This window comes from Enhydra lutris, unplaced genomic scaffold (genome assembly GCF_002288905.1).
Source record: "Enhydra lutris kenyoni isolate GAN:26980312 unplaced genomic scaffold, ASM228890v2 scaffoldscaffold19, whole genome shotgun sequence".
NCBI lineage: Eukaryota > Metazoa > Chordata > Mammalia > Carnivora > Mustelidae > Enhydra > Enhydra lutris.
In genome coordinates this window covers 1,581,803-1,609,761 of record NW_019154103.1, presented here as the reverse complement: position 1 = coordinate 1,609,761, position 27,959 = coordinate 1,581,803, and the positions used below count along the sequence as shown (strand labels likewise).

Below are 27,959 nucleotides of genomic sequence, written 5' to 3'. Positions count from 1 at the left end.
CATTTTTGCTTTGTTCTTTGAACTACTAGTGCTTATAAGGTAATGTCTTTTTTTTTTTTTTAAAGATTTTATTTATTTATTTGACAGAGAGAGACGACAAGTAGGTAGAGAGGCAGGCAGAGAGAGAGGAAGGGAAGCAGGCTCCCTGCTGGGCAGAAAGCCAAATGCGGGGCTTGATCCTAGGACCCTAAGATCATGACCTGAGCCAAAGGCAGAGGCTCTGACCCACTGAGCCACCCAGGCGCCCCTCTTTTTTTTTTTTTTTTTTTTAAAGATTTTTTACTTATTTGATAGATCACAAGTAGGCAGAGAGGCAGGCAGGAGAAGAAGGGAAGCAGGCTCCCTGCTGAGCAGAGAGCCCAATTCGGGGCTCCATCCCAGGACCCTGGGATCAGGACCTGAGTCGAAGGCAGAGACTTTAACCCACTGAGCCATCCAGACGCCCCTAAAGTAATGTCTCTTGAGTTTTGTAATCACTACTAGCAGTTACTATGAAAAAACTCTGATTTCAAGGCATTAAAAATTAATTATGGTCATAGTAGTTACTGGTGAGACTACCTGTTACACTCCACAAGTAACTTGTTTATATATTTCAGCTTTATTCAGTAAAATTGACAGTTAAAATGATACATAATTCAAGTGTACGGCTTGATAATTTGATATATGTATACATTGTGAAATATTCACCAAAATCAAGCTAATTAAAAGAGACTGCTGCACAGTTACTATTTTCTTTTTTTTTTCTTGTAGAGATAACACTGAATATTTACTTTCTTAGTAAATTTCAAGTATATAACTTTTTTTTAAAAAAAGATTTTATTTATTTATTTGACAGAGATCACAAGTAGGCAGAGAGGCAGCCAGACAGAGAGGAGAGGGGGGAAGCAGGCTCCCTGCTGAGCAGAGAGCCCGATGCGGGGCTCGATCCCAGGACCCTGGAATCATGACCTGAGCTGAAGGTAGAGGCTTTAACCCACTGAGCCACCCAGGCGCCCCTCAAGTATATAACATTGTTAACATTGTAGAATAGCCATTCTATAAGACCTTTTAAACTGTAGAAATATCATAGCTGAATGTCAGCATTTAAGATCTAAGCAATGAGAATTACCTATTCTAAGCTTAAATTAGTTGATAGTCTTGGAGAGTATTGCAGAAAGTTACTGAAATTCTCCAATTTAGTCATGAATAACCCGAATTATTTGGTTCAGCTAAAAAAGATCTTGTTATGTTGATCAAGTCATCAATGGTATGATTGGTTAAAGTCAATTTGTGGGATGTTTGTTACCTGAAATTTTATGTTTTCCTTGAACTGCATTATTAGAATTATCTGAAATCATATGAATAATTGAAGAACAATAGGTTTTTTTAATTTGAGGCACAAAAAGAGTAGAATATTGACTGATTAACTATGAACTATTTCTAAAGTTAATAGAGAGTGGGATGCCCCATTGTGATGCCCACAACCTATATACTGTCTTATAATGTGTTAAAGGAGCTAGCACATCTAACTGGAGGGTCGGAACACAAATTAGCATTCTTTTTTTTTTTTTAATTTTTTTTAAGATTTTATTTATTCACCCGACAGACAGAGATCACAAGTAGGCAGAGAGGCAGGCAGAGAGAGAGGAGGAAGCAGGCCCCCTAGTGAGCAGAGAGCCCGATGTGGGGCTCCATCCCAGGACCCTGGGATCATGACCTGAGCCTAAGGCAGAGGCCTTAACCCACTGAGCCACCCAAGCGCCCCACAAATTAGCATTCTTAAAAAGACAAATCAACATAGCTGTGTAATAGAAGACGCATATTTAGTGACTGTAAGTTATTTCTTCTGTTTAAGTATTCAAGATATTTTAAAAAAATGCATGTACAGCAAAAAGATTGTTGACTTAGCCATTTCTAAGAAATGTTTCTGTTTAGTCACTTTTCTAAAAATTTTATTTATTTATTTGAGGTAGAGAAAAAGAGCAAGAGGGAGCAAGCAGGAGCTGGGGAGTGGGCAGAGGAAGAGGAAGAAAAGGACCCCCTGCTGAGCAGAGAGCAGGTCGTTGGGGCTGGATCTCAGGCAGATGCTTAACTGGCTGAGCTGCCCAAGCGTCTCTGTTTCCATTTAGTCCTATTCTGTAGTCCTTAAAAATCTGGAAAACTGACTTCTTTCTTTGCCATCATGGAGTAGATAAAAATGAGACTACTCACTAGAGAAAAACGGATAGATGATTATTTAGGTACTGAAGTTGTAATGAGGTACTTCACGCATTTTACACTATATACAGTCATCACATACACTAAAAACAGTCATCACATACACTTTTTTAGTTTTAAAATGTAATAGGTGATGAGTTTTAAAGTTGTGTAAGTCTGTAGATAGCAATGCATATTCTAGTATATACTTAAAAAATGGTAATAGTGACTTCTATTAGATGATTCTGTGACAAAATACATAGTTCTATCATCATCACATGTATACATTGTGAAGTATGTGTAACAGCAGCTGGGAAGCATTTTATATTATGAAATTGATACATTTCTTTAACACTCTTAAGGTAAGAAAAACTAACCATTTTTAGACTGTTAATTATGTTCTTTAAACATATATACATGTATGGCCTTTTAATGTGAAAAATTACTGGGTTTCTTTTTTCATGACTGCAGGAAGCATATGTGCCTCATTTCTTACCCAAAGCTACCAACTGCCAGTTCTTGATACAATGTTTGTAAGAAAGAAATACAGAGGCAAAGATTTTGGGCTTCATATGCTAGAGGACTTTGTTGATTCCTTTACAGAGGATGCTCTTGGCTTGCGGTATCCACTCTCCTCTCTCGTGTACACAGGTAAATTAAGTTTAACAATGTTAAACTTGTTTCATTGTCCCTTTTAAGTTGTTTCTGAGGAATACTGTAAATGTGCATCTATCACTATTAACTAAATTTGGATTCTTTGGGTCCCTAGGGCTTCATTTTGCAGATATGTCCTAGTCTCATGTATATGGCAATTTTTGGAGGTGTGGTGGCTTTTTTAAAAAGTTGACATATAATTCATACACCATCAAATTTCACCCTCTTAAAGTGTACAGTTCAGTGATTTTTATTACATTCATAGCATAACATGTACCCATAACCAGTATCTAATTCCAGAACATGCTCATTACCCCAAAAAGAAACCCTGCACCAACTAGGAGTCACTCTTCATTCCCCAGCAACCACCAGTCTGTTTTCTTCTGTATGGATTTACCTGTCCTCGACATTTCATATAAATATAATCATGTGATATGATTATATTATAAGCCCTTTGTATCTAGCTTCTTTTATTTTGCATAAATTTTGTTAAAGTTCATCTGTGTTGTAGCATGAATCAGTGCTTCATTCCTTTTTATGGATGAATAATATTCTCTTATGGATATGCTGCATTTTGTTTATCCATCATCAGTTGATGGACTTTTGGGGTTGTTTCCACTTTTTAGCTGTTAATGAATAATGCTGCTGTGAACATTTGTATAGTTTTTGTATGGCTATTTCTCTGCACTTAGTTGTGGATAGAATTGCTGGGTCATATGGTGACTCTGTATTTAACATTATGAAGAACTCCCAAACTATTTTCTAAAGCACGTGTACCATTTTACATTACCATAAGTAGTGGATGAAAGTTACCATTTATACTGTCACACTTGTTACTGTCTTTCTGTTTTTAAAATTTTTATTTTATTTTCATTTTATTTATTTATTTTTATTGATATATAATGTATTATTTCTTTCAGGGGTACAGTTACTATCTTTTTGATTATAGCCATTCTTGTGGGTGTAAAGTGGCATCTTATTATGGGTTTGATTTGCATTTCATGTTGAGCATCTTTTCATATGGTAGTTGGCCATTTCTGTATTTTGGGGGAAATGTATATTTAGATCCTTTGACCATTTCTTTTTTGGGTTCTCTGTTGTGGTAGCTTTTAAAATAATAAAAAAAAAGGGGTGCCTGGGTGGCTCAGTGGGTTAAAGCCTCTGCCTTCAGCTGAGGTCATGATCCCAGGGTCCTGGAATCGAGCCCCGCATCGGGCACTCTGTTCAGCAGGGAGCCTGCTTCCCTTCCCCTCTCTCTGCCTGCCTCTCTGCCTACTTGTCATCTCTGTCAAATGAATAAATAAAATCTTCAAAAAAATTAAATTAAATTTAAAAAAATAATTTCAGACGTATACAAAGATGTAAAGAATAAGACAACAAAAACTCATGTACCATTCAGCATGTGCCATCCATGAGAAATGGATCATTGCTAGTCAAGTTGTACACCTACCCAATTAACTCACTTCCTTCCCTGAAATAAGCACCACCTCCTTTCGGCATTATTTCCCCCGTATATTTCTTAGACTTTTTGTTTTCGAGAGAGGAAGAGAGAGAAAAAGGAGAGAAAGAAAGTGTGTACACAAGCACGTGCTTGAGGGATTGGGGCTGAGAGGAGAGAGAGAACCTTAAGCAGACTCCATGCCCAGTGCAGATCCTGATGCGGGGCTGATCTCACTACCCTGAGATCATGACCTGAGCCAAAACCAAGAGTTGGGCACTTAACCTACTGAGCCACTCAGGTGTCCCTCTTAGACTTACAAAGCTTATTTATATATCCTCCAACAATATGTCCTATTGTTTAACATATTTAAAAACTGGGGCTTTGGGTGGCTTAGTTGGTTAAATGTCTGCCTTTGGCTCAGTCTTAATCCCAGGGTCCTGGGATGGAGCCCTATGTCAGGCTTCCTGCTCTGTGGAGCCTGCTTCTCCCTCTCCTTCTACAACCCCTCCCTGCTTGTGTGCTCTCTCTCTCAAATACATAAATAAAATCTTACAAAGACTTTTATATAAATGATACATACTGTATGAATTCTCCTGCAGTTTGATTTGTATATTTATGAATTCATTCTTGTGGATTCACATAGCTCTATTTATTCATTTTCAGTGCTGTTTAGTATTCCATTGTATGAATATACACTGTGGTGATATTTAAAAACTATTGGTGGAGGGGCGCCTGGGTGGCTTAGTGGGTTAAAGCCTCTGCCTCAGCTCAGGTCATGATCCCAGGGTCCTGGGATCGAGCCCCGAATCAGGCTCTCTGCTCAGCAGGGAGCCTGCTTCCCCACTCCCCGCCACCTGCCTCTCTGCCTACTTGTGATCTCTGCTTGTCAAATAAATAAATAAAATATAAAAAAAAAAAAACTATTGGTGGATTTATATTTGTACCTATAAATGTAACTCCCAAACCACTTCTTTTCTCTTAATGAAGTAAGATTTAGTCCTAGAAGGTAATTTACTTGAAAGCTTTATTAAAACATAATTGACCATTGATTTTCATCTAACTAGAGATCTTTATTTCCACTGACAATATGGTTTTGTTCTTAGTTTGCTCCCCCTTTTTAATATCAGAAATCCAGAAAACAAGAACCAAGTGTTGCATGCCCATCTTGAATCATAGTTTCTGTGTAGACCCATACATGAGAATGAAATGAACCCTTTATACCACTGGATAATCTGAAAATAGCGTTCCCCTTAAAATCTGATTATAGCTTTACTGAATTTGGGAAGGAATGTAACACACCCACTGTAGGCAGAATCTCTTAATACTTACTCTTTTCTGGGGTGCCTGGGTGGCTCAGTCGGTTGGTCAGCTGCCTTTGGTTCGCTTGGGATCCCAGGGTGCTGGGATTGAGCCCCATGTCAGGCCCCCTCTATTTCTCCCTCTGCTCCTCCCCTCTGCTTGTGTGGGCTCTGTCTCTCAAATAAATAAATAAAATCTTAAAAAAAAAAATACTCTTTTCTAATTCTTTTTTTAAAAAAAGATTTTATTTGACAAAGATTTTATTTATTTATTTGACAGAAAGAGATCACAAGTAGGCAGAGAGGCAGGCAGAGAGAGAGGAGAGGGGGAAGCAGGCTCCCTGCTGAGCAGAGAGCCGGATGTGGGGCTTGATCCCAGGACCCTGAGATCATGACCCGAGCCAAAGGCAGAGGCTTTAACCCACTGAGCCACGCAGGCACCCCCTCTTTTCTAATTCTAATGATAAATTGAATACCAAATGAATTATAGGTGTATGTCTATTTTTGCATAGTCTAAGTGGGCTTTAGCTCAATTTATCCTTCTGTTTAGGCAGGAGGTTGCCTGATAATGTTCTATTGATTTCATTTGTATAATGTTTATGAATGTAGTGTGAAAGTAAAGGAATATACTGAAAACAGAAAATTTTAGACTATATGGCATCTCTATTTTCTGTTTCTTGCTCTTCTTTCTGTCTTGTACAATACTTATTATATTTGAAGAACTTGGATTTCCATTTGATTTTCTCTTACAACTTAATTAGTAGTTCCTTATGGCTGCTAGGTGCCCAGTATTCTTTGATGACCTTTGCTTGTTTCCATGAGTATTTTTAATGATCCAGGAAAGATTATAGTGCTGTATGTTGTAAGCTTTAGAAAGAGAATTTGTTTATTCCACAAATAGGTAGTGCGTGCTGAGTATGAATGGGGTTGGCCTCAGGCTTGAGTAGATGATTAGGTACCTATGAAAAGTTGATTTATATAGTACTATCGCGTACTGGTACCTAGACACATGGGATGAATAAGGTCTCATGAATCTTACCCATTTGGCATTTATCCTGGTGTCCCATATGAGGTGTGGTTCCAGTTTTATTTTACCTGACAGGTATAGGATTGCTCTAGTATTATTTGTTGAATAATTTATCTTCTGCACTGATTTGCATTAATATCTATATCAGATCAGCAAACAGTGGTCACTGACTTGCTAACTCTTTGTAAAAAAAAAAAGTTTTATTGGAACATTTACATGTTCATTTACATGTTGTCTGTTGCTTCTTTTGCGCTAAAATGTTAGAGTTGGTTTGTTACGACAGTGCCTATATGGTCTGTAAGTCTAAACTACTTATTGTCTGCCCCTTTAAGGAAAAGTATCCTAACTCTTAATCTAGATCATATATTAAATTTGTATATGTATATGTTTGTGTATATATATATATATATATATATATATATATATATATATATATTTATTTTAAGATTTTATTCATTTGAGAGGGAGAGAGAGTGAGCATGCAAGCTCAGGAGCAACTGCGGGGGTGGGGGGTGGTGACCCGGGGGAGGGGTGGGAAAAGCAGACTCCCTACTGAGCATGGAGCCCAATGCAGGGCTTATCTCAGGACCCTGGGATCATGACCTGAGCCGAAGGCAGATGCTTAACCGACTGAGCCATCCAGACACCCCTGTTTCTGTATATTTCTTATCTGCTTATTTATTTCTATTAATCTTTTAAGTTCCAGTACTTTGCTCTTATATTTATTTTAGCTTTTGGTTATCTAAAAGGACGAGTATTCTCCCCCATTTCATGTTTCTGACCTTACTTGTTTTCCTGTATAGACTTCAGAACCCACTTACTAGATTAAAAAAAAAAGTTTTGTTGGAATTTTATTGGGATTACTTTTAAACTTACATATTAGCCCCTAATAAAATGTAAGACCCACCAAAAAACTATTAGAACAAGTAGGAGTGCTTCAGTCAGTGGAGTATGTGACTCTTCATATCAGCGTTGAAAGTTTGGGCCCCACATTGGGTCTAGAGACAATTTAAAAATAAAATCTCAAAAAAAAAAAAAATCTCTTAGAACTGATAAATGGATTCAGGGATGCCTGGGTGGCTCAGTTGGTTAAGTGTGTGCCTTTGGCCCAGGTCATGATCTCAGGGTCCTGGGATGGAGTCCCACATTGAGCTCCCTGCTTTCAGGGAGTCTGCTTGTCTTCTGCACTTCCTCCTGCTTGTTCTCTCTCTCTCTCTCTCTCTCTTCCTCTCTCTCTCTCACTCTGTGTCTCTCTCTCAAATTAAAATAGATAAAAAAAAAAACTGATATGGTTTCAGTAAAGTTGTAGGATGCAAAATCAATGTGTGGATATCCATTTCATGTCTGTACACTAACAATGAGGCAGCAGAAAGAGCAGTTAAAAAAACAATCCCATATATAGTCACACCACAAATAATAAAATACCTAGGAATAAACCTGACCAAAGAGGTGAAAAAGATCCATACTCTGAAAACTATAAGACACTGATGAAAGAAATTGAAGATGACACAGAGAAATGGAAAAGACATTCGATGCTCATGGACTGGAAGAACAAATATGTGAAAAATGTCCATACTTACCTAAAGTAATCTATAGATTTAAATGCAATTCCTATCAAAATATCAACAGAATTTTTCACAGGACTAAAACAATCTGCAGTCAAATGCTCCACCCCTGAGCTATACCCCTGACTAAAACAATCCGAAAAGTTGTATGGAATCACAAAAGACCTCAAAAGTCTAAAGCAACCTTGAAAAAGAAAAACAAAACTGGAGGTATCACAATTCCAGACTTCAAGTTACATTACAAAGCTATAATAATCCAACCCCCACCCTCCAAGAAACAAAGCTGTAATAATCCAAACAATATGGTACTAGCACAACAGTAAGACACATAGATCAGTGAACAGAATAGAAAGCCTGGACATAAACCCACAATTTATGGTCAGTTAATCTTTGACAAAGATTAAGGCAAAGGAGGCAAGAATATGCAAAGGGGAAAAAAAATAATCACTTCAACAAATAGGATTGGGGAAATTGGACAGCAACATGCAAAGGAATGAAACTGTACCACTTTTGTATACTATATACCCAAAATGGATCAGGGACCTAAATGTGAGGCCTGAAACCATAGAAATCCTAGAAGAGAACATAGGAAGTCATTTCTCTGACATTGGTTTTAGCAACATCCTTCTAGATTTGTCTCCTGAGGCAGTGGATACAAAAGCAAGAATAAACTATTGGGACTACATCAAAATAAAAAGCTGCACAGCGAAGGAAACAACCAACAAACTAAAAGAAAACCTACAGAATGGGAGAAGATATTTGCAAATGACATATCCGATAAAGGGTTAGTATCCAAAATATATAAAGAACTTTCACAACTTAACACACAAAAAACACAATGCAGTTAAAAACGGGCAGAGGATGTGAACAGACATTTCTCCATAGAAGACCTACAGTTGGTCCATGGACACATGAAAAGATGCTGAACATCACTCATCATCAGAGAAAGGAGAATCAAAACCACAATGAGGTATCAACCTCACACCTGTCAGAATGGCTAAAATAAAAAACTCAAGAAACCATTGTTGGCAAGTATGTAGAGAAAAAGTAACCTGCTTGCATTGTTGGTGGGAGTGCAGACTGGTACAGCCACTGTGGGAAACTATGGAGGTTCCTCAAAAAATTAAAAATAGAACTACCGGGGCGCCTGGGTGGCTCAGTGGGTTGAGCCGCTGCCTTCGGCTCAGGTCATGATCCCAGGTCCTGGGTTCGAGCCCCACATCGGGCTTTCTGCTCAGCAGGGAGCCTGCTTCCTCCTCTCTCTCTGCCTGCCTCTCTGCTTACTTGTGATTTCTCTCTGTCAAATAAATAAATAAAATCTTTAAAAAAAAAAAAATAGAACTACCTGGGCCACATGGCTGAAAGCAAAAAGGTAAACTAAATAATGCCTTATGGGGTTTATGGACATAGATCTCAGTATGAAACTATGGACAGGAAGGATATACACAACTTTAGGGTCATAGTTACCTCTGGGGAGAAAAGGAGAAAGGGGGATGGGGTTAGAGAGGGGTCCAAAGAGAACATCAGCTGTATCTACCAGGTTTTATTTAGTTCTCCCTAAAACTAAGTTAAAACGATACGGCAGGGGCTGCCTGGGTGGCTCAGTGGGTTAAGCCTCTGCCTTCAGCTCAGGTCCTGATCTCAGGGTTCTGGGATCGAGTCCCGCATCGGGCTCTGCTAGACAGGGAGCCTGCTTCCTCCTCTCTCTCTCTCTCTCTCTCTGCCAAAAAAAATCTTAAAAAAAAAAAAAAAAAAAAAAACAAACGATACGGCAAAATTTTAGTACTATTAATCTGGTTGATGGATATACTGACACTACGATATTATTCTCTCGTTTTTTTTCCTGTATGTATAAGCATATAAAACATGTTTCTTATGTTTTTTGGTTTTAGTTTCCATACATATTTAAAAGGGAGAAGCTGGAGAAAACAAGCACAGTAGGCCACAACATTGAGTTATTTGTCTGAATTTAATGACTAAAATAGTAAGGAATGCCTTCCATAGTCAGTATGAGGTTTAAAAGGAGCACTTGAGAAAAGGTGACTAGAGCTCCCACTTCAGATTTGTCTGTCCCACAAGAAGGAACCTCTCCCAGCTAAGCAGCATGAACTATTCCTTAAACCAGTTGTGGAGACTTCTACTTACAGACATTGAATGCGCAGCACTAAGACATTTACCCTTGCGATGAAATTCTTTTAAAGCCTAAGCTGTATGGACCCTTCACTTCTCTACAGATATTCTTCTGGGCTAAATGTCTCCCAACTATTTTAACGTTCTTTGCCTCATAGAACCTTTTTTCATAGCCATTTATTGAGCACATTCATTCCATGCAAAGAACTAGACAGAGTGCTGTCACAGAAGAAGAGATATTCATGGAATCTATGCACAAGGAACTCGCAGTCTAAACTGGTACTAAAATGAAAACCTAAAGAAATAGATTGTCAAGTAGAACATATTTAAGGAGCTTAAGAGCACTACAGGTAAAGCACCACAGGATTTAAAGGAGGACAGATGTACTTTTGTTGGTAGAGATCACGAAAGGCTTTCAGTCTTGGCCCTAACAAAGAAGCAGATTGTCGAAAACTCAAGAAAATTAACCCTAGACAAAATTAATACGTAAGTAAATCAGTATCTTTCTTGTATATGACCACTAGAAGAAATAATGTTTAAGAGAACACAGTATTTATTATGGTAACAAAAGATAAAGTTCTTAAATGTATACATTTTTCCTATGTTAATTAAGAACTCTGTGGAGAATATGTAAATGCTAACTGATTTGAACAGAATCATACAGCTGTACATATTATACAATTATAATATTGTTGGACAGAAAAAAAGATAATGATGTCAATTTTCTGTAAGCTAATTTGTGAGAGGTTATTTTTTTACATTTTTAAAAATTTTAATTCCAGTATAGCTATTTTAGGTGTACAATCTAGTGATTCAGCAGTTGCATATATTAGTCAGTGATCATGAACATAAGTATACTCTCTTTTTAAATCATTTTTATTTTTAAAGATTTTATTTTTATGTGATCTCCATGTACAGTGTGGGGTTTGAACTGAAACCCTGAGATGAACAGTCACATGTTCTACTGACTAAGCTAGCCAGGTGTTCCAAGATAACTGTACTCTTAATCTCCTTCACCTATTTCGCCCACTCCCCCCCCACCTCCCCTCTGTTAACCATTTGTCTGATCTTTATACTTAAGGGTCTATTTTTGTTTTTTTTTCCCCTTTGTTTCCTTAAATTCCATATATGTGTGAGATCATAATGACATTTGTCTTCTCTAACTTACTTTGCTTAGCATTATACCTTCTAGATCCATCCATGTTGTTGCAAATGGCAAAGTTTCATTCTTTTTGATGGCTGCATAATATGACATGGTATATACATACCACATCTTTATCCATGCATCTGTCCTGTGGACACTTGGGCTGCTTCCATATCTTGACTATTGTATGTAAATAGTGCTGCAGTAAACATAGGGGTACCTATATTCTTTTATTTATTTATGTTTTTTTTTTTAAAGATTTTATTTATTTATTTGACAGAGATCACAAGTAGGCAGAGAGGCAGGCAGAGAGAGAGAGAGAGAGCGAGAGGAGGAAGCAGGCTCCCTGCCGAGCAGAGAGCCCAATGTGGGGCTTGATCCCAGGACCCTGGGATCATGACCTGAGCCGAAGGCAGAGGCTTTAACCCACTGAGCCACCCAGGCGCCCCTTATTTATTTATGTTTAAATATTTTATTTATCTGTGAGAGAGAAATAGAAAGTGTACAAGCAGGGGGAGTGGCAGACCCAGAGAGAAGCAGGCTCCGGGATCATGACCTGAGCCAAAGGCAGATGCTTAACTGACTGAGCCACCCAGGCATCCCATCCCGCCTATATCCTTTTAAATTTAATGTTTTCATATTCTTTGGGTAAATACCCAGTAGTGCATTTACTAGGTTATAGGGTAGTTCTATATTTATTTTATTTTTATAAAGACTTTTTTTTATTTGTCAGAGCGCATGCATGCACAAGCAGGGGGAACAGCAGGCAGAGGAGGAGACACTGAACAGGGAGCCTGATGTGAGGCTTGATTCCAGGACCCTGGGATCATGACCTGCACCAAAGGCAGAAGCTTAATGGCTGAGCCAACCCAGGTGTCCCAATTTTTAAAGATTTTATTTTTAAGTTATCTCCACACCCAGTGTGGGGCTCAAACACACAATCCCAATATTAGGAGTTGCATGTTCTACCGATTAAGCCAGCCAGGTACCCCTAGTTTGCTTTTTTATTTTAAAAATTTTCAAGTTTTGGGGGGGCTGTAATATATATATAACATATTTATCATTTGAACTATTTGTAGTTGTGGAATTCAGTTGCATTAGTCACATTCATTCTCAGTTTTTATGAATTTGCCTATTCTAGGTACCTCATAGAAGTGGAATCAGACAGTATTTGTTGTTCTGTGTGTGCTTTATTTCACTTGGCATAGTATTTAAGGACCATCCATGTTATAGCTTATATCAAAATTTCTTTCCTGGGGTGCCTGGGTGGCTCAGTCAGTTAAGTGGTGACTCCTTTTTTTTTTTTTTAAAGATTTATTTATTTGAGAGAGAGAGAGTGTGTGCATGCATAGAAAGGGGGAGGAGCAGAGGAAGAGAGAAACCCAAGCAGATTAATGCACGGAGCATGGAGTCCCATGCGGGGCTTGATTTCACGCCACCTGTGCCAGAACCAAGAGACACTCAACTGACTGAGCCACCCAGGCACCCCACATCCAACTCTTGATTTTGGCTCCAGTCACAATCTAAGGGTCATGGGATTGAGCCATGTGTCTGGATCCTTGCTCAGTGGGGAGTCTGCTTGAGAATTCTCTCTCCCTCTCTGTTTCCCCTCCCTCTGCTCACACGCATTCTCTCTCTCAAATCTTTAAAAAAAATTCCATTCCTTTTTATGGCTGAGTATTTTTTTTATTGTGTATATATGTCACATTTCATTCATAAATCTAATCATCTTCTGATGGATGGACAGTTCTACCTTTTTGCTATTGTGAACAATGTTGCCATGGACATTGGTGCATAGATGACTGAGTTCCTGCTTTCTGGCTGAGAGTGGAATTGCTTGAGTTATATAGAATTCTGTGTTGAACTTTTTGAGGAATTGCCATATTTTAATGTGTTTAAACACATTTAACATGTTTACTTGTTAATGTGTTTTTACACATTAATTTGTTTAATGTGTTTTCAAACTTTATATAAATGACATCATTTGTACATATACTAATTTGTTTTTTACTGATCTTTTAGATTTATCATTGTTAATATGTAGCTGTAATTTGTTGTAGTTTCTGTATAGTATTTTATTGTATACATTTTGTAATTTAATCATGTATCCCTTAATGGTGGGCTCTTAGGTTGAACTCCGCACCTCTGTAAAAACAGCTCTATAGTGAATATTACAGAAATCTTCTTTTGCATATGTGTAAGTCATTAGGGTATATACCCAGTAGTAGAATTGGAGCATACAATATGTTTTTACAACTCTACTAACTGTTGCAAAATTATTCTCACACAAAGAGAATGTGGGAGTTTCTGTTTTCCTTATTCTTTGAATGCTTAGGTTATCTGATGGGTGTGAAATGGTATTTAGTTGTTTCATCTTGCATTTCCTTGGCACCTAGTGAGGTTTGCCGTCTTTGCCTTTGTTAAGTGACTTGTCAATTTCATTATGTGTAAATATCCTTTTCATAACATCTACCAGTTCTTTTTGGGGTCATTTTATCTCTCTAATTAAATTTTAGGATTTTTTTTTTATATGCTGAGATACTAATCCTTTGTCTTATTCTGAAAACCTCCCAATTTGTGTTTTTATGGTATCTTTTTAATGTAATACTGTGCAGTCCAGTTTGGCAGTCACTAATATAAATTAGATTTAATTTCAGTTTAATTAAATTATGCATTCATTTCTTCATTAGCCACATGTGCCTAGTAGCTACTCTACTGGACATTGCTGATATAGGACATTTCTATCATTAGAAATTTCTGTTGCAGGGCGCCTGGGTGGCTCAGTGGGTTAAGGCCTCTGCCTTTGGCTCAGGTCATGATCTCAGGGTCCTGGGATCGAGCCCTGCATCGGGCTCTCTGCTCAGGGGGGAGCCTGCTTCCTCCTCTCTCTCTGCCTGCCTCTCTGCCTACTTGTGATCTCTGTCTGTCAAATAAATAAATAAAATCTTAAAAAAAAAAAAAATTCCTGTTGCCTAGTTCCTGATAGAAAGTTTTAAACTGTAATGGGTTTATCATAATATTTCATTACAGATTGTGGTTTTTATATCTTTTATGAGAAATCTTTAAGCACCATTTAGGAGGTATTCTCTTAGATTTCTTTTAAATATTTTGCTTCTCTTAGTAGGTCTTAGACGCCATCTAAAATTTAATTTTATGATGTGAGGTCAGGATCTGCCCTTTCTATATAGATTTTTGTTCTAGCATTATTTTTTTTTAAAGAATTTATTTATTTGACAGAGATCACAAGTAGGCAGAGAGGCAGGCAGAAAGAGAGAGGGGAAGCAGTGTCCCTCCTGAGTGGAGAGCCCAATGCAGGGCTCGATCCCAGGACCCTGAGATCATGACCTGAGCCAAAGGCAGAGGCTCTAACACACTGAGCCACCCCGCATTATTATTTTGATAGTTAGTCTACTCTGCCAGGAGATGTAATGCTGCCTCTGTCATTTGCCAGGTTCTTGGTGTGTCCTTCTTTCCTCATGGGCTTTTTCCCCTGGTATTTCAATTTTTCTTTTTCCTTTTCTTCATCTTTTTTTTTTTTCCATATCCTTTTTCTTAACCCTTTCTTCTTTCATTTTGAATTTGGGGTCAAGTTTTGACAAGTTCCCTTAAAAAACAAACTTATTGGGAATTTGTTTATAATTGCATGGAATTTACCAAATGATTGGTGAGAATTGGTGTTTTTGTACTATTGAGTCTAATAATCATTTTATTGTAATTTTATGCCCCTCAGTAATATTTAGTAATTTCCTCCTTAATGGCGAAACACATCTTCTAGTAGGATTTTTATTGTCTGTTCAGGTTAAAATTTGCATGAATGAGACTGATGTGTAAATGAGTTGCATTGGTGTTATGCTAGCCCCATTAAGTGAGTTGGGCAGCTTACTTTGTGTCTTCTTTCTGTTTTCCAAAATAACTGATAATTTGGGGTTTCTAGAAAATTTTAAATGTATTTTTCAGCTTGCAAGCAGTACTTTGAAAAGTATCCAGGAGATCATGAACTCCTTTGGGAGGTTGAAGGTGTTGGACACTGGTACCAGCGGATACCAGTCACCAGAGCATTACAGAGAGAAACACTTAAAATTACAGGTAAGAATTACAGGTTTCAAGTTGAAACACATGTCAGGGTTAAAGAGCAGAGCCTTTTAATGTTTGTGGCTCTTAGTCTGGAGTTATGGTATATTGTAATGTGACCTCTCTAGTAACAGATCCTCTTTTCTAAAGTTTGAATTTTTGTTATGTATTAACATTTGAGTCACTAATAATAAGAGGATTTAGAATTATAATAGCCCAGCAGAGTCTAACATTCTAGGAATTGGTGGGTAAGAAGGAAACACAGATACTAAAGCAGCATAGAATAGGCATCAAGGAATCAGAGAGTAGTCCCTGGTCTTTCCTCAAAGTCACGAAATACAGATAACTAATACTTTTATAATTGCAAGTTTTCATTATAAGATATTGGTGAAGGAGATATTCCACACCTAGGTTTTCAACACCTTTCTGTTCAGGATGCTATTCAGGGCTTTTGTGAAAAATCAGTACAAACCATGTTGTAGTTAAAACCAAATACTGATTGGGTTACAATTTTTAAAATTCTTCTATACACAGCAGTTTCTCAAAATGAAGCTAAAAGACCTATGTCTGGAGAATATGGTCTTGCATCTGTTCCAGAATATGAAGCAGAAACTGAAGACAATCAGTCTAGTGAGATGCAGCTAACTGTAGGTACACTGTGTGTTTATTGTAGGAAATAATAATTTTTGTTTCTTTAAACTAGATTCAGCTAATATTTAATTTTGTAAATGTTAGTGTTCATCAAGTTATGTAATTTTAATTTTTTACTGTGTTAGTTTTCTTGGAATCTCCTGTTAATGGCTTACTAAGGACTTAGTTTTCTTTGAAAAATAATTTGGAATCACACAAAATAATATAGAAGAAATAGAAGAAAATAAAAATCTCTAATCCCACTACCTCAGATACAGCAGCTGTTTAACATTTTTCTATTTGTATTTAATATATATTATAGAACATTGTCTGTATATATTTTTGTTTCCTGTTATGCTGCTTCTGTTTTTCCTCCACTAACATAATATTATAAGCATTTCCATGGCCTTGTTTCAAAACATGATTATTAAATAGCAGCATACTATTCTATGTAAATACCATTGTTTAGTTCTATAATATATTACTTAAGTTTTTTGCGTAAGTGGCTCAGCAGTGAACACATTCATATATGCATCTTTTTGCCTATGTAATTCTTTCCTTGCACTCATAAATTTCTAGAAGTGAAATTAGTAGTAGGTCAAAAGTTATGAAGTTACTGTGGAAAGTTTGAGTCTCTATGCTAGGTCTTTGTAGAATGTAATACATTTTGAAAGTACTAGGCAAATCTTCCAGGGACAAGTGCTTTGGGGAAATATTTGTGCCTCTTATTTCTGTCTTGATTAGTGTGAGTGTTGACTGAACTTTTTGGAAACGTTTTTAAGGATAATGTAAATCATACAATCACATGTAAGGAGTTAGATTTTTTGTTATTTTTTTTCTACATTTGGAAATTCAAGCTCAATGATAACCCCAGGTTTGATTGTATTGAGGTCCAAATTCCTCAGATACTCTTAAACTTAATTAGTATTGGTCAGACATCATAAAATCAGGGAAGGTAGAAAAAAAATCTTTCCCCAAAATGTGGTGAGAACAGTGATTTACCTTAATAATAAGCCAATTTAATAATTTTAAATGGGTTGTGTAAATGAGAATATATATTAAACCATGTCACAAGGGTGGCAGCATAAATTCAGTTTTCTTTCATTTTAGAAATTCATACTCTTCAAATTACTTTAAGATTTTAATTAGTTCAAGGGAAATATTTTTCACATTAAAATATTTTATCTCTCAAAAAAATATTTTCTCTCTCTTTTTATTGCTAACCAAATGGGGAAGTGGTCTTGTTTATTTTAACCACATTGTTTTTAGCTTTGCTGAGGTATAATTGACAAAGATTGTACGTATTTAAGGTGTACAACTCGATGTTTTGAGATACACTGTGAAACAGTCACTATATGATTTATTCTTCAGGCGATGATGGTATTTCTACTTGCTTTTTCCTATTTTGTGACATAAAACATTACATGTACTTATACTCTTTGTACCATTTTAAAATGATTTTTATATGTGTGTTAACCTTGTCTAGTTCAACTGCAGGCTTCTTGAAGACAGGATTTTTGTCTTATCTGTCCCAGTTTATCCTTGTTTGTGTCCTGTCAGTAGACCTTCTTAAAGTCTCAGTGCCTGCTGTGTCGTAGGGTTTCAGTAAGTGTGTGATGAACAAATGAATAGTAATTTATATAATGAAGTAGATACTTTGGCAAATGCTAGATATACAAAGATGTGGTTCTTATAAGCATGGGAGAAGTAGATGGTCCGTTATTGGAACCAGATTAAATAAACAAACTACAGGATTATAATTGCCTTAATAGGGCAAATAGCAAATGACAAAGGTACATAGCAGAGTGAGTAACTCTACCCAAGGAGTGGAGTAGGTGAAGCAGCAACCAGTCTGACTTTAAAGGGGCAGGTGTGAGTTTTGTGACAAAGGCTAAGGTTTTCCAAAGGCTAGTGTGTTTAAAAAAAAAACCCAAAACCAAACAAGTGTAAATTGGTTTTGAAGAGGTTGAGAGTTTATATTCTAGGCAGTAATAAACCATTAAATGTTTTGATTTTGTTTTTGTTTTTTTTTAAAGCAAAAGAGTAGCACAGTTTGTGATTTGGAAGCATCTTTGCCATCAGGTTGGAAGGGATTACAGAGCATGCGATGGAGTGAGGGATACCAGGGATGAGGCTCTTGGAATAATCACATTAAAGGTGATAAAGGCCTAAGCTAGAGAATCGGTAATATAAAGGAGGGGGCGTTTGTGAGAGAGTCTTCAGAGTCAGAATTGAAGGCTTTGCAGTTCACTTAAGGGCGGTTAAGAAGTCATTACTGACTCACAGGTTTTTGGCCAGAATGGCTGACTGAACTGTTACTGCCATTAACCAAGATAGGGAGTAATATTGGGAAAAGAGTTTAATTTGGAACAGGTTGGTTGTGAAATTGGATGGAGCATCCATATTTCTTTGGAAATCAGGAAAGAAGTTGGGGAGATGAAATTACAAACCTGGATTCATCAGCAAATAGATGTTGAAGTAAAGGTAGTACATAAAATTACACAGGGAGAGCATGTAGACAGAGAAGAGGAGGTAGCTGAGGACAGGACACTAGGAAGCTTAAGTGAGTTGCACTGTAACGTATTAGATGGCTTGGTATGGGCTCAACATCAGGATAAACTGAGGCTGTAACGTCACCTTTTAATTTCTTCAGGTGAATGGTGAATAGTGAATACAAAAAGTACTATTTGAAAAATGTTTCATAAGATTTTCTTTGGCACTGACTAAAATAGATTCATAGGGAGAAAAAAATGAACTAAAATGTTTGGTTTTAATCTGTATTTCTATTTTAGATTGACTCTCTAAAAGATGCCTTTGCAAGTACTTCTGAAGGTGAGAAATTGAGCTAATCTACCAGTATTTGAGATGATTAAAATTTAGGGGTGGGAGATGTCCCGTAGAGTAAGTGAAGACTTACCCACTAAGAATAGAGCTGAGTTCTAATGCCACCACTACCACTGGTCTTGCTATGTGAACAAAGTAAGCTACCGTACCTCTTTTTTCCTAATTTTCTTACCTGGAAAATAGAGTTATGTCTGCCTTGTTTATGTCCCAGGATTATTGGGAGACAATATAAGTAAAAATGCAAAAATACATTGCTGAGCTCAGGGCAATATGGAAATGTGAGGAATGAATAATGTGAAGTTACTTCATAAGTTAGAAAAAATACTGACATTGTTTCTTGGCCTGATACAAGTGAGAGAAAGAAATGTGTAATTGTGGGAATATATGTAAGCTGTCATAGTTCTTACATTTCTGTGTATTGTAACATAATCCTTTCAGGACATACTGAATTAATTGTAGTTTTGCTGTTTTTTTCTCAGGTCACGATAAAACACCGGTTTCCACTCGTACTCGAGGTAGTCATCTGAAGCGACCAAAGATTGGGAAGCGGTTTCAGGATACTGAATTTAGTAGTTCTCAAGGAGAAGATGAAAAGACAGCGCAGACTTCACCTACAGCTTCAATAAACAAGTAAAGTATTGGTTATTTTACTGTCATTATTTCATTATTCTTATTTTCATATTTTTTAAAGGTTTTATTTGAGAGAGAGAGAGAGCACAAGCAGGAGGAGGGGCAGAGGCAGAGGGAGAGGGAGAAGCAGGCTCCCCACTGAGCAGGAACACCCCCAACCTCATGCAGTGCTCCAACCTAGGACCCTGGGATCATGACCTGAGCCAAAGTTAGATGCTTACCAACCCAGCCACCCATGTGCCCCTTATTTTCATATTATTAGTATTTAGTATTTAAGGTAGAAGTTATTATTATATTATTTGTGTAGCACATAACCTTGGTGTAAGACTTTGTATTTGAATTCTTGTACAGGATTGCTGATTGTACTCACTTTGATGTATTACAGGGAGAAGTTGCTAGTGAGAGAAATAAAATAAATCCACAATTCAATCTCTTATGTCTGAAAATCCAAGAGAATATTCTAGTAATTATATTATCCCAACTTTTATAGTAGCTATAGATTTTAGTACTGCTGAGGATTAGTCAGTTTTTTAAAAAACCCTAAGTTCTATTTTATAATGGATTCATTGTACTGGGTTACTGGATATAACACAAATTAGCGATAACCGTAAGCCCGTTTGGTCCCCTTCTCTAGGAACTTAATAGCCAGCTGAGACCAGAGAAAACTCAGATCAGAACTTTATCCTCTATCTTCCTTGGAACCTTAAAGAAAGCAAGACTTCATATTTTATAAAAAAAACTTGACTTTTTTGTCCTAATAGTCCTACCAGTTGTTCCTGAGTTAACCATTCATAGCTTTGGCATTTTATCTGTGAAATTATTTTCCTCAAGTAGAAAATTCTGTAGGTATGCTAATTTTATTATGTAAATAATCTAAAATTTGGATAATTGGGTAATTATGTAAATGTTTTAGTGATAAAGGCAAATATAACTATTTAAATCCAATAATTTGTGAAAAGAGGTTAATTAGTTTTCTTCCTGTGTAACATTTTGATGTAACATCCTTTTTATTTTATTTATTTATTTATTTATTTATTAAAAGATTTTATTTGTTTATTTGACAGACAGAAATCACAGATAAAGAGGCAGGCAGAGACGGGCAGGGGGAAGCAGGCTGCCCACTGAGTGGAGAGTGGGATGCGAGGCTCCATCTCAGGACCCTGGGATCATGACCTGAGCCGAAGGCAGAGGCCTTAACTCACCGAGCCACCCAGATGCCCTGTAATATCCTTTTTAGAAGGGAATGTAACAGTGCATTTTATATTGAACATCCCAAATTATTATGGAATTTTGTTTTTCCTAAGTAGAACAGTAACATAAGACTAAATGGTTGAATGCTTGCTCAGCTGTTATGAAGAACAAAATTTCATCTTTGTCCTTGAAGAATTTACTGTCCGGTTTCTAATTCATTAGCTATACCTGTGACATAGGTTAAGAAACTGCAAGGTATGGGGCGCCTGGGTGGCTCAGTGGGTTAAAGCCTCTGCCTTCGGCTCAGGTCATGATCTCCGGGTCCTGGGATGGAGCCCCGCATCGGGCTCTCTGCTCAGCAGGGAGCCTGCTTCCTCACCCTCCTCTGCCTGCCTCTCTGCCTACTTGTGATCTCTCTGTCAAATCAATAAATAAAATCTTAAAAAAGAAAGAAAGAAAGAAAGAAACTGTAAGGTAGATTGTAGTAACAGAAGTACAAAACAGTATAGATGCAGAGGAGAGATATGATTAAATGTGAGAGGATAGAGAGATTTGGCATTTGGACCAGGTCTTCAAAAACAAGTTGGAGAAGGTGTTCTAGTCCAGGGTTCCACAAATTATGGTCTGTAGCTCAAATCTGACCTACTGACTATTGTTGTAAATAAAACTTTGTTGTAACAGTTCCATGTTCATTAACTTACATGTTTGTATGGTTGCTTTTGTATTACAGTGGCAGAGTTGAATAGTTGTTTGGAGACCGTATCGCCCATAAAACCTAATGGAAAAGTTGGTTGACCCCTGCTGTATACCAGGGTTGTCCAGAGAACTTATTGTGATGATGAAAAAATGTACTTTATCTGCCCTGCCCAAAATGGCAGCCCTACTTTAGTATGCCCATTGAGCACTTCAAGTATGGCCAGTGCATGGAACTTAGGAACTGAATTTTAAATTTCATTTAATTTTGATTAATGTAAATCATGACATGTGTTGTGGCTACCATATTGTACCATGTAGATATAGCATGAGCAAAGACAAAAAGCTAAGAGTAATATTAATAAGGATAACTGATGTATGATGTAAATGTTACCATCTAGTAGGAAATAAAAATATGAGAGTCTAGGTCCAGGCCAGCTGGGCGTTGTAGCAGCATGAGTGACTCAGTGAAGTATTTAGCAATAGGATGAGCAAGAAGACCACCTTTGCCTGGTGGATGAGGCCTGGTAAGATAATTCATGCAGGGGAAGCAAGTAGCCATACTCTGAGCAGCCCTATGAGGAGGGACCATGTGGCAATAGTCCCCAAGGAATTGGGCCCTCAGTATGTTGGCCTGCATGATGAACTGAATGCTACCAGCAACCACATGAGTGGGGGGAGCTCAGGGTGGTTGCGGGGAGCACTGCCAGTCAGACTTTCAGATGAGACTGCATCCCCAGTTGCTGGGTTGATTGCGACTCCATGAGACCGTGAGACAGAGGTACTCAGCTAAGCCCCACCTGGATTCCTAACCCCCAGAAACAAGATAATAAATGTTCGATGATTTCAGAGGCTAATGTATAGATATATATGAGGCTTTGGTCATGTTAGCCTTTGTAAGGAAATACACTTTATTCTCTAAGCTGTAGAGAACCATCAGAGTTTTCTGAGCTGGACTGTCACAGGTATGGATGGATTATAATATAACAGCTCTTACAGCTTCACTAAAGAATGTATGTACTGCAAGTTCAGAGATGAGTTGGGACAAAATTAATGGTGGTCCAGGGAGGGCCTAAAGGAGGATCATGAAAATGGAAACAAAAAAGTAGGGATATGTTTGAAAGGCATTTGGGAAGTAGAACAAAACCGTATCATTTACTGTCCAAACTGGTATCTTTGAGACTGAAAGGGGCATTATTAGTGATTATGCCGATGCTGGGACAAAAGCTGTGAACTGGACTGTCTCAGGTAAATTGGGATGTGTTTTCTTTCTAATAGAATGAGAATCAGTGAGGTATGGTTAGAGTAAAAGAAGATTCTAGCTTACATGATTGTGGAGATTGTGGTGTTACTATTCAAACTAGAGAACAAGGTAGCAAAGAGGACAAGTTTGTAAGAAGAGGAGATTGGTTTTGGACCTTTAATATGGGAAGTTGTTCATTGAACGACACTTGGTTGATTGTCTAAAGTGTTACTGTATTAACAGACTCCTGAAATTTTATATTCATCCTTAAAACAAGTAAGAGTGGTTTTCTTTCCTAGATTGGAATCTACTGCGCGCACATCAGAGAGCTCAGAAGAATTCCTGGAAGAAGAACCTGAACAAAGTGTGATTGAATTTGAGGATGAAAGCAGTGATAAGGATGCCCGGCCTGCACCAGAAACCCAACCACGCCTGGAAAAGCAAGATGGTGAAAAGGTATGAGATCCTGCTTATTACTAAATTAAGTGAATTGAAAGTAAACTAAATTTAAACTTTCTTAATCATATATTGTTAGAAAAATGTGATCTATTTTAGAGTCCTAGTAGAAATTGTGCTTGATGCTAAAAAGCATAGCTCTATACTAAGCAAGGTCAGGTACTGGAGTTGGGGAGAGGATAAAGTTACAAGTATTGTTGTGTGTTTCACTGAGTTTTTTTTTTTTTTTTACTCTAATTGATGACTATATATATAGACTATATATGACTCTAATTGATAATTTGACTACAATTGATAACTGAATTCATTTTTTTTTAAACAGTGGAAAACAAATGGGAAAATCCTTTGTGACCAAGTAAATTCTTTTTTTTCCTGATTTCTGCAGCTCTTCTAGTACTTGTCCTTAACTTTTTTTTTTTTTTTTTCTTCTCTGTTCATTCCCTGTTCTTCTCCTCTTTATCTTTAATATCTTCCATCTTTGGCTCTGTAGAGATTTCTTATTTCTTCTTTCCTAGGTGCTTAAGATTCTTTAAGTCTTTTACCTGTTTGCCCAGTCTAGCCAGCATCCAAAGAAGTGTCACTATGTTACCAATTTTATTTCCTTAGCGTATTCCAGTTTAGCTCTTGCTTTCTCTGTTTCATGAAACTATATATATTTTTTTAAGATTTTATTTATTTATTTTTTTGAGAGAGATCACAAGTAGGCAGAGAGTCAGGCAGAGAGAGAGAGGGAAGGGAGCAGGCTGCCTGCTGAGCAGAGAGCCCGATGCAGGGCTCCATCCCAGGACCCTGGGATCATGACCTGAGCTGAAGGCAGAGGCATAACCCACTGAGCCACCCAGGTGCCCCCATGAAACTGTGTTTTTAAGTGGCATTTTTTTTCTTGTGAAAAATTTGGACAGTAAAGCACATGTTTAAAAATGTGCATCCAGACATTTGTGGGAATATATGTTATTTTTCTTGTAAAACCTTAAGATTATGCTGTATATACTTCATGTAATGGGTTTCATTTGTCCAGCTGTACGTTGAGCACATACTCTTATAGGTCACCAGTGACACTTGCATTCATTTCCAGCGGTTTTCCTCACCTAGATTGACTACTGTGTCTTCCTTAATATTCTCTAGGCCCCCATGAGGTAAGTTTTATAACACCACTCACTGTACTTTGGTTTCTTGGTTTTCCTACCTGAAGTTTTGTTTTGGTTTTATTATTTGACTCTTATGCTTTTTTCCCTTTATTTGTGGACATTCTAGAAGTCTAGAAGTCTAGAACTCCATTCTTGGCTTTCTGCTCTTGGTTCATGTTCTCTACATGAAAATGCATCCAATCTAATGGTTGAACTCTCATTTCTGTGGGACGACCAGCAACTCTAGACTTTGAATATTAATTGAGACTGTAATGCTATAATATTACTTATCTTTTGAATATTCTATGTAGACAGATGTCTTTTATCATCTTAAATTCAACATAATCTCTGTTCTTATCACTCCTATATTAGACCTTTTTGTGTGTGTGTGTGTGTGTGTGTGTGTGTGTGTGTGTGTGTGTGTGTGTTTAATCTTTCCTTCTATTCCCAAACCTAAAACTTGAAAGACAGGTTTTTCTCTTCTGTTGCTTCTCACTTTCAGTTAATTACCAGTATTCTGGGGTTTTTAAGCTTTTGCTGTGTTTTTCTCATTTTCTTCCTTTCAGCATTTTTTCTACCGTAGCTGATCCTTTTATGAGCTTTATTATAATTACCTTCTGTATGCAGTCTATTTTTTTATATTGTCTGGCCAGATAAATTTTTCTAATCCCTGATTTCAGTGTCCCTATGACTTTAGAGATCTTATGTAAACCAGACAAACCTATTTCTGAGCCCTTGAGTGCATCATTTTCTAATTTTTACAATGGTAATAAAATGCCCTCTATTAGAATGTCACTAAGATTCATTAGAACTATTAAACATTAAATATAAGTATTTTATATTGATAAACATTGGCAGAAGAGTTTCAGAATTGGAAGGTTTGTGTTACCTCCTCACTGATACTTCCGTATTTAATGTGATATAAAGAGTAGGATTGTTCAAAAAATGACCCAAAATTGACTGGACAATGAGGAAACTGAGACAGAGTTTTCTTCTTCCAGCAAGAAGCTGTATCCAAACTGAGCTTCCCACAAGACTGGTAGTGCTTCCTCCCTCTGGCAGCGTAACCTGTTAACTTCCCACAGGCCCCAGAGATTCCAAGTGCTCATCAGCCGGTGTTCTGTAAAGAGCTGGCATCAAATCTAGAGTCTCTGGTGCCTTTTTACTGAAAAGATTTCACTCCTGATGGCCCTGTAAAGAAGAACAAGAAGGGGACAGGGTGTCTTCACTGCATCTCAGACCTATCCTGTGTCTACAGAGCATCACGGTCTGCTGTCTCCATAAGAAAGAGGGAGTTTGGATTACTTGTGCCTTCTTCTCTTTTACTGACCCTGCCTGAAAAATTTAATCTTTTCTCAGTAAGACTGTTCCTTAACTCATGTCCTGCAATGTGGTAGACTTTATCTTGAGTCCTGGTGGAGACCAAGAATGGACTCACTTTTCATGACAAATAAATTAGCCTGTAATTGTGTCTTGACTTATTTTTCCCCCCAATGATGTAGGAATCTGAATTAGAGCCTATGAATGGTGAGATAATGGATGATACTCTTAAAACCTCACTTATAACTGAAGAGGAGGACTCCACTAGTGAAGTTTTAGATGAAGAAATAAAATTGCAGTCTCTTAATTCCAGCGAAGACTCTACTGCTCTTGTTCCACTGGTGGTAGAATCTTCAAAACCCCCTGATACTGTTGCACAGGATAAGGTAAGAAGGGAAATAATTTAATTTTTTATAGTCAGACTGTTCCAGTGTTGGTTACATGGAAGAGGCATAATAATATATATATTTTTCTCTGCCTTATATATAGTCTTTCAGGAAAATAAATTCTGTATTAATTTTTATGCTAGATTAGGTATTTTAAGAAAATACAGTCAGTAATATTCCACAAATTCACATCTTTGTAACCTTAAAATACATACCTGACTTCTGCTAACAAAACAAATTTTATTTTGTAGATTTAGAGAAATGCTTAGGCAAATAGATAAAGCATTATTTACCAAATACTTGAATACCTATTGCTCACATAGTCCATGACGAATAGTCATTTTAATTTGTTTTAAACGGAGACAGATTAGATTAGTGGGAAAAACCTAATAGACTTTTTTTTTTTTTTTAAGATTTTTGTTTATTTGACAGACAGATCACAAGTAGGCAGAGAGGCAGGCAGAGAGAGAGAGGAGGTGGAGGCAGGCTCCCTGCTGAGCAGAGAGCCCGACATGAGGCTCGATCCCATGACCCTGGGATCGTGACCCGAGCCGAAGGCAGAGGCTTTAACCACTGAGCCACCCAGGCGCCCCACCTAATAGACTATTTTTAAAGAAACTTCATTTTTACTTTCAGATATTCCAATTTAAGGCTAAAAAACTATTGTATAGCATTAATTTATTAGTGTCGCAAATAAATAAATGAATAAAATCTCCATTGCCCTTCCCTGTCATCTAATGAAACTGTAGTCAAACTTCGTGTGGTGGCACAGTGTCAAGCCCCAGAGGACTCTTGGTTCTGGCTCCAGTAATATCAAGAAACTAAAAACTTTTAGTTGATTCATGGTTTAAAGAACTTTGATAAGATGTTTGAAATGTTCTAATACTTTTTGAGGTAAAAGAATTACTTTTATTATATCTTTAAAGCAAGAACCAGGTTATCATGTGACAGTTTTGAAATAATAGACTTGTATTCAGAATATGTACACCTGATGAATGAAAGTAATGAGTCCTGAATTCTTGAAAATGCAGTTCATTATCATTGCATATTAGTGTGTAATTTATATAAGAGCTACACTGCAAAATTTTGCTCACTGAGTTTTTTATTTTTAGATCTCGCATATAACTGACACAGAAATGTTGCTGGACGAAGGCCCATCTGATGAAAAGGGACACACTGAAGAGAAACTGCCCCTAGTTTCAAGAAAGAAAGCGCATTTTGGAAGTTCAGACAATGTAGCTACCATCCCAAATGAAGAACGATCCGACAGTGGTTTTCCAAACTCTGTGATAGCTGAATTTTCTGAGGAATCAATCTCTGAAAATTTATCACCCAACACTACTTCTTCATTGGAAGACCAGGGTGACGAAGGGGTGCCTGAGCCCCAGGAAACGTCTACAGCTCTTTCTCAGAGCTCTTTGATAGAGGTTGAACTTGAAGATGTGCCATTTTCACAGAATGCAGGACAGAAAAACCAGTCAGAGGAGCAGTCCGAAGCGTCTTCTGAGCAGCTGGATCAGTTTGCGCAGTCAGCAGAAAAAACTGTGGATAGCAGCTCAGAGGAAATAGAAGTGGAAGTGCCTGTGGTAGACAGGCGGAATTTAAGAAGAAAGGCCAAAGGGCATAAAGGACCTGCGAAGAAGAAAGCCAAGCTGACATGAATGAAGAAGATATGCAGATGATAAACCCTCTTCTTTGTAATGTAATTGTTGTTTTTAAAATATGGTAATTAATAAATGGCATGGGGCACAGGGCAAAAATTCCAAAATTTCACTTTGAACTTATTTATGATGCCGGTTTTCCGTCCCCCTTAGGACCTAGAATTCACCCTTCTTTTTGATTTTTCAGGCTATTTTGTGTAAATACAATTTTTTTATTTTTATTAACCATGTTTCAACTTTGGGAAACCAGATCATACTATATTTTCTTTAGCA

The 27,959-nt window shown here is 37.3% G+C and overlaps 1 protein-coding gene across 1 annotated transcript in view; it reads left to right on the top strand.

Moving 5' to 3' along the window:
* LOC111148406 (soluble lamin-associated protein of 75 kDa-like) overlaps positions 1-27,746 on the top strand; it is a 48,480-nt gene extending 20,734 nt beyond the window's left edge. Inside the window, 8 exon segments of the mRNA XM_022504928.1 lie at positions 2,647-2,826; positions 15,392-15,520; positions 16,040-16,152; positions 18,928-18,967; positions 19,459-19,609; positions 23,036-23,192; positions 25,822-26,025; positions 27,138-27,746. Of these exon segments, the coding sequence (XP_022360636.1) occupies positions 2,647-2,826; positions 15,392-15,520; positions 16,040-16,152; positions 18,928-18,967; positions 19,459-19,609; positions 23,036-23,192; positions 25,822-26,025; positions 27,138-27,686 (1,523 nt within the window). The 3' untranslated portion in view covers positions 27,687-27,746.
* Positions 27,747-27,959: the final 213 nt, after the last annotated feature.